The 12,510-nt window shown below is 49.5% G+C and overlaps 1 protein-coding gene across 6 annotated transcripts in view; it reads left to right on the forward strand.

The window, feature by feature from the left end:
- Nucleotides 1-12,510, forward strand: part of RASGEF1A (RasGEF domain family member 1A) — a 759,117-nt gene that overhangs the window by 709,000 nt on the left and 37,607 nt on the right. The window contains exon 1 of one of the 6 annotated variants that reach the window (XM_075349029.1): nt 9,411-9,685. The exons of 4 other annotated variants lie outside the window; for them this stretch is intronic. In XM_075349029.1, coding sequence (XP_075205144.1) covers nt 9,662-9,685 — 24 coding nt within the window. In that variant the 5' untranslated portion in view covers nt 9,411-9,661. Of the gene's footprint in view, nt 1-9,410; nt 9,686-12,152; nt 12,175-12,510 lie in introns of those variants that run through there. One more of the 6 variants, XM_075349034.1, reaches the window with a different exon arrangement.

Consider the following 12,510-nt stretch of genomic DNA (forward strand, 5'->3'; position numbering starts at 1 on the left):
TTATGTCATCAATAAATACAAGTGACCCAGTGCCATTGAAAGCCATGCATGCCCATGCCATCACGTTGCCTCCACCATGTTTTACAGAGGATGTGGTGTGCCTTGGATCATGTGCCGTTCCCTTTCTTCTCCAAACTTTTTTCTTCCCATCATTCTGGTACAGGTTGATCTTGGTCTCATCTCTCCATAGAATACTTTTCCAGAACTGAGCTGGCTTCATGAGGTGTTTTTCAGCAAATTTAACTCTGGCCTGTCTATTTTTGGAATTGATGAATGGTTTGCATCTAGATGTGAACCCTTTGTATTTACTTTCATGGAGTCTTCTCTTTACTGTTGACTTAGAGACAGATACACCTACTTCACTGAGAGTGTTCTGGACTTCAGTTGATGTTGTGAACGGGTTCTTCTTCACCAAAGAAAGTATGCGGCGATCATCCACCACTGTTGTCATCCGTGGACGCCCAGGCCTTTTTGAGTTCCCAAGCTCACCAGTCAATTCCTTTTTTCTCAGAATGTACCCGACTGTTGATTTTGCTACTCCAAGCATGTCTGCTATATCTCTGATGGATTTTTTCTTTTTTTTCAACCTCAGGATGTTCTGCTTCACCTCAATTGAGAGTTCCTTAGACCGCATGTTGTCTGGTCACAGCAACAGCTTCCAAATGCAAAACCACACACCTGTAATCAACCCCAGACCTTTTAACTACTTCATTGATTACAGGTTAACGAGGGAGACGCCTTCAGAGTTAATTGCAGCCCTTAGAGTCCCTTGTCCAATTACTTTTGGTCCCTTGAAAAAGAGGAGGCTATGCATTACAAAGCTATGATTCCTAAACCCTTTCTCCGATTTGGATGTGAAAACTCTCATATTGCAGCTGGGAGTGTGCACTTTCAGCCCATATTATATATATAATTGTATTTCTGAACATGTTTTTGTAAACAGCTAAAATAACAAAACTTGTGTCACTGTCCAAATATTTCTGGACCTAACTGTAAGTGCCCAAGCCGCTCTGTAAAACATGAAAAACACCTTTATAATACTCACCCAGGGGGCGGTCTGGTCCAATGGGTGTCACTACGCATTCTCCATCTCGTGCGATCGCCGTCCTTCTCCCCAGCCCCATGTGGATGATGCAGAGAGGCCTCCATTTCACTCCTAAGTACTTTGATCTGTCTGTTTGAGGGCAGAGCAAAGTACTGTAATGCGCAGGTGTGAGGAAAGGTCAAAGAACGCCCGCGCATGCGCACTACAATACTTTGATCTCAGCTGGGCAGATAAAAGTCCGCATGTGCAGGAGCGCAATGGAGGCTTCTGTGTAGATGACGCAAGACGCATCATGCACATGGATTTGGGATGGAGGACGGCGATCATACAAGATAAAGGAGGAGCTGCACCGAGACCAGTGAGAATTATAAAGGTGTTTTTCACATTTTACACAGCAGCCTGGGCTCTTAAAGGCCTCCGACACACATCCGTGCCGCCGGTGCGTGTTTGGTTTGTTTTTGCACATACCGGAGGCACGGAGACACATACACCAATGCTACCCTATGGTAGCAGGCACACACACGTAAAACCACACGGAAACATGTGTTCGTGTCGTTTGTACGTGTGTACGTTTTCCAACACGCTCGACATGTCCATTTTTCGCCGGCATCACGCAGGCATGGACCCGCTAAAGTCAATGGGTCCGTTCCTGTACGGACGGCACACATAGCATGTCCATGTGCTACACGTACCGTCCGTTTGCGTTTTTTAGTGAGCGATGTCGGTCAATCTATTTTTTCTGTGGTTGTCAGTCAATCTCCCTTTTTTTTCTGTGGTTGTCAGTCAATATCCCTTTGTCGGTCGGTCTGTATCTCCCCCTGTCTCATACTTACCGATCCCCGATCACCAGCGTGGCGATGAACAGCTGTGCAAAAGCTAAGGCGGCTTTAACTATTTTGAAAATGCCGGCCGCTCATTATTCAGTCTACTATTCCCTGCTTCCCCTGCCCACAGGCGCCTATGATTGGTTGCAGTCAGACACACACCCACGCTGAGTGACAGCTGTCTCACTGCAAGCAATCACAGCAGCCGGTGGGCGTGTCTATATTGTGCAGTAAAATAAATAAATAAATAATTTAAAAAAAACGGTGTACGTTCCTCCCAATTTTGATACCAGCCATGGTAAAGTCAAACGGATAAAGTCTGGTATTCTCAGGATGGTGAGCCCCACCTTATGGGGAGTCCACCGTCCACCACCCTAACAATATCAGCCAGAAGCCGCCCGGAAAAGCCGCATCCATTAGATGCGACAGTTCCGGGACTCGACCCGACTCTTCCCGAATTGCCCTGGTGCGGTGGCAATTGGGGTAATAAGGAGTTAATGGCAGCAGCCCATAGCTGCCACTAAGTCCTAGGTTAAGCATGGCAGTCGTCTCCCCAAGATAACTTCCATGATTAACCTGTTATTAAAAGTAAATAAACACACATTCAAAAAATCCTTTATTTAGAATAATTAAAACAAACAAAAAACCCATCCAGGTCTGCCGTAATCCATGGATGTCCCACGACGCCCTCAGCTCTGCTACATGAAGGTGACAGGAGTGGCCACACACAATGACCGCTCTCTATCACCTCCAAGCAGCAACTGAAGTGAGCCACGCAATCACCGATGACGTCAGTCAGGTTACTCGTGGCCACCACTGGATCCTCCAAATGTGACAGCGAGTCACCCAAGTGACTGAAGTGAGCTGCGCGATCAGCGAAGACATCACAGGTGAGTTGTGGTGTCGGGTGGGTGACTCCAGCTAGCTGCGGGTAACCTGAGTGACGGCAGCACTAATGTCGCCGCTAACTTCAGTTACTCAGGGGAGTAGCGGTCACCGGTGATTCCATCACGGATGTCCACTAATCAGGACACCACACACAGACAGAGCCGTGGTATGACAATGAAGTCGGGTGAGGTTCACCCGAGTTCATTCTCATCGCTCGTCTCTGTCTGTGTCGGCTGTCAGTGGGTATGTAGCGACATTTTACAACACACACAGATCAACACATACGGACACCACACGGACATTACACGTACGCATACACGGACATTCCACACGCACACACGGCAAGCATACGACATCACACGGATGTCACATGTACCGGAGAAACGCCCATAAAAAATGTAACACGGACCCGAAAAACGGAACGTCAGACACGTACATTTTTTATGCGGAAGTGTGTTGGAGGCCAAATACAGTATTCTAGAAGGCACTATACAATGGCTCACTGATGGTGACCGCAGCTTATAGGGGACAAATCCCAAGAAAGGCTGTGTTTTATGAAGCAGTTTTGAAGCTTTCTTTGTTCTTGTTGCTTTTTACCTACAGTGTTTTGCAGCCTTTTGACTTCCCAGTGTCCAGTATGAATCTGCCTCAAAAAAGTGACTTCTTTTTTTTCAGTGGTGAGATTTTCAAAATCTCGCCTGGAAAAAAAAGCCCCAAAAATTTTCATTATGAACATCAAAATGGATTTTCTGTTGAAATGAATTGGAAGACTATTGAAAGCTGATTTTTAGCATTTTTTTAAGGAGGGTTTTGGAGCAGACACTGTTCAAAATACTCATTAAGAAACTTTGTGTGCACACACCCTGAGGCCAGTATTGCCTGGAAAACTGAGACGTTTGGGCATTCAGGTAATAATCTGAGCTCTTTCCCTCCAGATTATCACTGCCCTATGTAATGTCTGTTTTTTGTGGAGAGGGGTATCCTGCACACATGGAAGGATAGATGGGACCATCATCCTGGAATATAGCGGCTGCAGGGACCAGTTGTCTTCTATATTTAATGACCGCATGGACAGTCAGCCCATCAGGATGTATGTGAATGTAGCTCATCATGGCCGTTCATGTTAGATAAATTATTTTTTACAACAGAGCTGGGAAAGTGAGAACCTTTAGTGACTCAGCTTCAGGGGGAAAACGTATTCTTGTTGCCAAATATCTGAGTCACATTATCAGCAGTGCACAGACCTCTGCGCTGGTAAAGTACTGCCATTTAACATTTCCCCATGAAAACAAAAATGATCCATATGTTCAAGCCAACCTGCTACAGATGCTAAACACGCTGACTACCGGACTCTCCTGAGTGCTAGTAAACATTATATATACACAGCGTTTATTATCTGGGCCGGACTGACAACATAAATCAACATTAGTCACTATTTATACCATGCCAGCTTGGGAAAATAATTCTGGAGTTAAATAGCATCTTCTCACCGACTAATAACAATATCCATGAGTTGTTGTATTTAGAATATTATATAAGACTAACAGAAAAAAATTATTTTACACAGAAATGTTGACTCCTACTGAAAAGTCTGTACAGTAAATACAATCAATACTTGGTCGGGGCGTCTTTTGCATGAATTACTCATCAATGTGGTGTGGCATGAAGGTGATCAGCCTGTGACACTGCTGAGGTGTTATGGAAGCTCAGGTTGCTTTAATAGCAGCCTTCAGCTCCTCTGCATTGCTGGGTCTGGTGTCCCTCATCTTCCTCTTGACAATACCCTGTAGGTTCTCTATGGGGTTTAGGTCAGGTGAGTTTGCTGGCCAATCAAGCACAGTGATACTTTGGTTATTAAACCAGGTATTGGTATTTTTGGCAGTGTGGACAGGTGCCAAGTTCTGCTGGGAAATGAAATTCCCATGGCCATAAAGCTTGTCAGGAGAGGGAAGCATGAAGTACTCTAAAATGTCCTGGTAGACGGCTGTGCTGATTTTGGTCTTGATAAAACACAGTGGACTACACCAGCAGATGACATGGCTCCTCAAACCATCACTGATTGTGGAAGATTCACACTAGACCTCAAGCAGCTTGGGTTGTGGCCTCTCCACTCTTTTTCCAGACTCTGCGACCTTGATTTCCAAATGAAATGCAAAATTTACATTCATCTGAAAACAACACCTTGGACCACAGAGCAACAGTCTGGTTCTTTTTCTCCTTGGCCCAGGTAAAACGTTTCCGGTGTTGCCTGTTGGCCATGAGTGACTTGACACAAGGAATGCGACACTTGTAGCACATGTCCTGGATACGTCTGTCTGTGGTGGCTATTGAAGCACTGACCCCATGTGAATCTCTCCCAAATTTTCTAATAGCCTTTTCGTAATAATCCTAACAATGCTGTGGTTATCCCGGTTGCTTGTGCACCTTTTTCTACCACACTTTTTCCTTCCACTCAACTTTCCATTAATATACTTGGATACAGCACTCTGTGAACAGCCAGCTTTAGCAATGAGGTTTTGTGGCTTACCCTCCTTGTGGAGTGTGTCAGTGACTGCCTTATGGTCATCTGTCAAGTCAGCAGTCTTCACCATAATTGTGTAGCCTACTGAACCAGACTAAGGGATCATTTTAAATGCTTAGAAAGCCTTTGCAGGGGTTTTGTGGCAATTATTCTAATTTTCTGAGATAATGACTTTTTGGATTTTCATTGGCTGTAAGCCATAATCATCAACAGTAACAGAAATAAATACTTGAAATAGATCACTCTGTTTGTAATGACTCTATAAAATATATGTTTCCTTTTTGTATTGAATTACTGAAATAATTTAAGTTTTTGAGGATATTCTAATTTATTGAGATGCGCTTGTACCTAACAGTGTCAGTCTTTACCGCAGTCCTGGCATTCTAGTCATTAATCAGAACCTGCCCAGCCCCTATCCTTTTCAATTGGAGAACAGATTTTAACATGGCAAAATGAATAAGAAGATGTCCAGAACCTGAAGGATCTGCTGTGCTTCTGAGCGCACCCTTACACCACCTTAGCTTTGGATCCAGCACCCAGTCTATCAGGCACATCTTCACTGTCATGTCTGCTGCATACCTGTGATTTCACACAAGAGCGATACAAGTGTTATGTGTCAGCCAGATACTGGTGTCTCCTATCAAATTGCTCCCCATGGGCATTGTCAGTTTAAGGGTAATTAGTCTTATTATTCCCATACTCAGTGCCCAGTGTACACAGATTCCCCACAACGTCGTCATATCTACTTCTGGGAAAGTGAAGTGACAACTAATATCCCCTCCATTATATCTCCCTCATACAGAGGTGGTCATAGATTTCATAGGACAAATCTGCTAGCTTCCATATCGCCACAAAATGGAGGTTTTAATAGCAATTAAAGGGGTTTCCCCACAAAGTTGATTTTAATCAATAGATATTGAAATAATAATAAGAATTTATACAATTGGATGTTATATAAAATGCTCCTGTACTGAGGTAATCTTATATGTGACTCTGCTATGTACTGTGTAATGGCTGTGTCTGACCGTACAGGTCTGATCGTGCCACAGCTCCGGGGCAGGGGAGGATGCAAAATTGTATACAGGAAGCACAGCATGGGATCGTATCTGATTCTTTTTTTGAGAAAAAACATTTCCCTGCTTGTTTTTAAAAAATATTTTACCTCGTAGAAAGAATTATTTGCGATCCCATGCTGTAATGTTTGTATACTTTATTACTTTCCCCCCCTGCTCAGGAGATGTGGTGTGATCAGACCATGTCCCTGTATGGTCAGACACGGCCATTACACAGTACATAGAAGAGACACATAGACATATAAGACTATCTTCGCACAGGAATTTTTTTTTAAAATGCATCCATTTGTATAAATTATTATTATTATAAGATCTATTGATTAAAATCAACTTTAAAATGAATGCTATTCGTGGGAAAACCCTTTAAAGGGAATATTGAAGCTAGAATGGTCATCAACATAATTAAAGGGGTTGACATGTTAAGCCTCAAATCTTGACAGCATGCACACTGTCAGGATTTTCCTGCGCCGGGTACATGACCGCAAGTGGTCACACTGTCAGGATTGTCTTGCGCTGGGTACATGACCGCAAGCGTGCACACTGTCAGGATTCTCTTGCACCGAGTGCATGACCGCAAGTGTGCACACTGTCAGGATTCTCTTGCACCAAGTGCATGACCACAAGTGTGCACACTGTCGGGATTCTCTGGCGCTGGATTGCATGACCACAAGTGTGCAGACTGGGTACTTACTGCCACATTCTGCTGCGCTGTTAGGCTAAGTTCACATTTCCGCTAAAATGTATCAGTCACAATCCGCTGCTCTTGTAAACAACGGAATCCGTTTAGCGGATTCTGTTGCTCCCATAGACTTGTATGAGCAGCGGATTGTGACTGATGATGCTGCGTTGAACACTCCGCCCGACTGATCAGTCGTGGAACGACTGACCGCCGGGCGGGAGGAACGCAGCATGTAACGTTTTTTGAGCAGCGAGATCCGTCGGATTTCGCTGCGCATGCTGTCTGGCTCCCTGCACACGTCACCAGCTTTGGTTGGTTACCCGATATTTACCCTGGTTACGGTGCAAGGAGCCAGCGCTAAGCGGTGTAGGCCCGTAACCAAGGTAAATATCGGGTAACCAAGGTAAACATCGGGTGCTTTGCTGTTACCCAATATTTAGTCTGGTTATGTGTGCAGGGAGGCCGACACTTCCCAGCTCGGCCCCGCCCCCTCCCGCACTCCGCACATGTATGTACACACACACACACACCTGTCCCCAGCCATGCAGACCGCAGCACTGCCACTGACATCCTCAGCACCTGGCTCCGCCACCTGCTCGGCTCCGCCCCCTCCCGCACTCCGCACATGTGTGTACACACACACACACACTCTCACCTGTCCCCAGCCATGCAGATCGCAGCACTGCCACTGACATCCTCAGCACCTGGCTCCGCCCCCTGCTTGGCTCCGCCCCCTCCCGCACTCCGCACATGTGTGTACACACACACACACACTCACACACACACACTCTCACCTGTCCCCAGCCATGCAGATTGCAGCACTGCCACTGACATCCTCAGCACCTGGCCCCGCCCCCCGCTCGGCTCCTCCCCCTCCCGCACTCCGCACATGTGTGTACACACACACACACTCTCACACACACACACACTCACCTGTCCTGCAGTCCCTGCGGCACTGACGTCCTCAGTGCCACGGCCCCGCTCGGCTCCCCCCCCGAACTCCGCCCCCGCACACAACGGAATCCGACAAAGAATTCTGTTCTTTGTCATCCGTTGTACAGCGTTGAACAGCGCATCAGTCACATGCGTCAAGCGACGCATGTGACTGATACAAAACAACGGAAATGTGAACTTAGCCTTAGGGGGAAGCATAAGGCTACGTTCACACATCCGGTTTGAGCAGTGCGGCTTAATCTGGCTGTGAAACCTATGCAGCGGATGCAGTGAAAACACCGCATCCTTTCCATAAGTTTTTACATGCGGCCCGTCCGTTTTTTTCCGGTTGCGGCACGCTACTGAGTATGCGCAGTGGAAGAAACCGCATGCGTCAGCCGCATACGGCGTCCATAGGCATGCATTGAAAAATGCGCTCCAGCGGCAGCGCACCGGACAAAAAAACGTTACAAGATACGTTGCCTCCGGCCGCCGCTTTACTTAATTTTGCCGCATCTGGAAAAAAATGGATGCAACGCAAAGCCATCAGGCACAATCCAGTAACAATGCAAATCTATGGGGATAAAACGGATGCGGTATCGGATCCGTTTTACCCGTTTTTTTCCGGATTGTGCCTGATGGAAAAAACCTGATATGTGAAAGTAGCCTAACGGTATGTGCGCACGTTGCTTTTTACCTGCTTTTTTGCTGCTTTTTCTTCTGCGCTGTTTAATGCCAAAATGGATGTGTTCTTCTATTCAAGCAAAGTCTATGGGAATTTGGGTTTCTTGTTCACACTATGTTGTTCAAAATGCTGCCTTTTTGTGGCAGAACTTTGGTCAAAAACTCAGCTTTGCAGTGCAAAACCCAAATGGCAAAAACAATTGACATGTTGCTTCTTTGAAAAGCTGAGTTTTTGACCAAAGTTCTGCCTCAAAAAGGCAGCATTTTGAACAACATAGTGTGAACAAGAAACCCAAATTCCCATAGACTTTGCTTGAATAGAAGAACACATCCATTTTGGCATTAAACAGCGCAGAAGAAAAAGCAGCAAAAAAGCAGGTAAAAAGCAACGTGCGCACATACCCTTAGTATGCAGTTGTATAGAGAAGCCTATAAGGACATATATATATATAGCCTCCATGTATTCTGCGGCACTGTACAATTCAGAGGCCACATGTACAGACTACCACATACACTGTACATATGGGCAGACAGACCAGGGCCGCTAATAGGAGTCCTCTGCAGAGTACTGTATATATGATACATATGCTGGGAGATAGCCAGCTCTGTCCAGAGAGAGTTGCCCACACAGTGGGGCCAGCGGGCTCGTGTCTTCAGCCGGTGGCCCCTTCCTTGCAGCAGCAGACGGCGGGGGGCGGGGGGACCCAGTGTAACCTGTTGTACGAGCGCCCGAGCTTCCAAAAAAGGCAGGAGGCGGGGCCGGAGGAGACACATACAAAAGACACACTGTCACTGCCGGTGTGTGTGCACGGCCACAGAGGGAGACGCAGGACAGACACGGACAGGGAGACGCGGCAGGACACGGCGACACAACCATATCCCCGCTCTCGATTAGGAGGCTATTCACACACAGACTGGCGGGAAGGCGGACAGCTCTGGAATAATGCTGGCAGCCTAACGGCTCCGCTGACATCGCATCTCCACCCTGCGACGCCGAAAACTCCAGCAACCCTGATGCGTATGGTGCCAAAGATGCGGGTAAGCGGCAGCCGCGGTCTGAGGAGATGTGCTGGTGCGAAATGTGCGGCGAGTCGGTGATTCCCGGAGAATGAATGGGAGAGAATCAAGTGCTTCACCATCTATAGATCTGCTGTGTGCGGGGACTGACAGTGACCTGGAGGAAGGAGCAGAGGGGCTGTGCGGGGACTGACAGTGACCTGGAGGAAGGAGCAGAGGGGCTGTGCGGGGACTGACAGTGACCTGGAGGAAGGAGCAGAGGGGCTGTGTGCGGGGACTGACAGTGACCTGGAGGAAGGAGCAGAGGGGCTGTGCGGGGACTGACAGTGACCTGGAGGACGGAGCAGAGGGGCTGTGCGGGGACTGACAGTGACCTGGAGGAAGGAGCAGAGGGGCTGTGCGGGGATTGACAGTGACCTGGAGGAAGGAGCAGAGGGACTGTATGCGGGGACTGACAGTGACCTGGAGGAAGCAGCAGAGGGGCTGTGTGCGGGGACTGACAGTGACCTGGAGGACGGAGCAGAGGGGCTGTGTGCGAGGACTGACAGTGACCTGGAGGAAGGAGCAGAGGGGCTGTGCGGGGACTGACAGTGACCTGGAGGAATGAGCAGAGGGGCTGTGCGGGGACTGACAGTGACCTGGAGGAATGAGCAGAGGGGCTGTGCGGGGACTGACAGTGACCTGGAGGAATGAGCAGAGGGGCTGTGCGGGGACTGACAGTGACCTGGAGGAATGAGCAGAGGGGCTGTGCGGGGACTGACAGTGACCTGGAGGAATGAGCAGAGGGGCTGTGCGGGGACTGACAGTGACCTGGAGGAATGAGCAGAGGGGCTGTGCGGGGACTGACAGTGACCTGGAGGAATGAGCAGAGGGGCTGTGCGGGGACTGACAGTGACCTGGAGGAAGGAGCAGAGGGGCTGTTCGGGGACTGACAGTGACCTGGAGGAAGGAGCAGAGGGGCTGTGCGGGGACTGACAGTGACCTGGAGGAAGGAGCAGAGGGGCTGTGCGGGGACTGACAGTGACCTGGAGGAAGGAGTAGAGGGGCTGTGTGGGGACTGACAGTGACCTGGAGGAAGGAGCAGAGGGGCTGTGCGGGGACTGACAGTGACCTGGAGGAAGGAGCAGAGGGGCTGTGCGGGGACTGACAGTGACCTGGAGGAATGAGCAGAGGGGCTGTGCGGGGACTGACAGTGACCTGGAGGAAGGAGCAGAGGGGCTGTGCGGGGACTGACAGTGACCTGGAGGAAGGAGCAGAGGGGCTGTGCGGGGACTGACAGTGACCTGGAGGAAGGAGCAGAGGGGCTGTGCGGGGACTGACAGTGACCTGGAGGAAGGAGTAGAGGGGCTGTGCGGGGACTGACAGTGACCTGGAGGAAGGAGCAGAGGGGCTGTGCGGGGACTGACAGTGACCTGGAGGAAGGAGCAGAGGGGCTGTGCGGGGACTGACAGTGACCTGGAGGAAGGAGCAGAGGGGCTGTGTGGGGACTGACAGTGACCTGGAGGAAGGAGCAGAGGGGCTGTGCGGGGACTGACAGTGACCTGGAGGAAGGAGTAGAGGGGCTGTGTGGGGACTGACAGTGACCTGGAGGAAGGAGCAGAGGGGCTGTGCGGGGATTGACAGTGACCTGGAGGAAGGAGCAGAGGGACTGTATGCGGGGACTGACAGTGACCTGGAGGAAGCAGCAGAGGGGCTGTGTGCGGGGACTGACAGTGACCTGGAGGACGGAGCAGAGGGGCTGTGTGCGAGAACTGACAGTGACCTGGAGGAAGGAGCAGAGGGGCTGTGCGGGGACTGACAGTGACCTGGAGGAATGAGCAGAGGGGCTGTGCGGGGACTGACAGTGACCTGGAGGAATGAGCAGAGGGGCTGTGCGGGGACTGACAGTGACCTGGAGGAATGAGCAGAGGGGCTGTGCGGGGACTGACAGTGACCTGGAGGAATGAGCAGAGGGGCTGTGCGGGGACTGACAGTGACCTGGAGGAAGGAGCAGAGGGGCTGTGCGGGGACTGACAGTGACCTGGAGGAATGAGCAGAGGGGCTGTGCGGGGACTGACAGTGACCTGGAGGAAGGAGCAGAGGGGCTGTGCGGGGACTGACAGTGACCTGGAGGAAGGAGCAGAGGGGCTGTGCGGGGACTGACAGTGACCTGGAGGAAGGAGCAGAGGGGCTGTGCGGGGACTGACAGTGACCTGGAGGAAGGAGTAGAGGGGCTGTGTGGGGACTGACAGTGACCTGGAGGAAGGAGCAGAGGGGCTGTGCGGGGACTGACAGTGACCTGGAGGAAGGAGCAGAGGGGCTGTGCGGGGACTGACAGTGACCTGGAGGAAGGAGTAGAGGGGCTGTGTGGGGACTGACAGTGACCTGGAGGAAGGAGTCTGACAGGGTCAGCAGTGGGAACAGATATTTGTACAGTGCACATAGAATCTAAGGAATGCTAAAGAGAACTCCTCTATCCATCCATCCATCACGTGTCATTGGTACCAGCCTTCTGAAACCCTCTGTAGGAGGTGATTATTGCATGTGCCTTTGTTTAGTAAATACATCCACACTCATCTTTTCTCAGACATTGCAGCATCACTCAAGGTTACCATGTAAGCTAGTACTTTGGTCTTGTACTGTATGCAAGGTGTCGATTCGGATTGAATTGATGATGCCCTACAACTTTGTAATTCACTTTTTTCCTATCTCGTTCCGTTTTCGAGATAAAAATGCTAACTCCGTTGTTTTCCACCAGGTGGCGCTATAGGTGGTTTCATTGCGTAGCGCATGGCTACTTTACTATACCTAGACACCACTTCTATGCCTATAGCTGCCGCCGTTCTCAAGTTAATGGCAGTGGTCAG

The sequence above is a fragment of the Anomaloglossus baeobatrachus genome, chromosome 5 (genome assembly GCF_048569485.1).
Source record: "Anomaloglossus baeobatrachus isolate aAnoBae1 chromosome 5, aAnoBae1.hap1, whole genome shotgun sequence".
NCBI lineage: Eukaryota > Metazoa > Chordata > Amphibia > Anura > Aromobatidae > Anomaloglossus > Anomaloglossus baeobatrachus.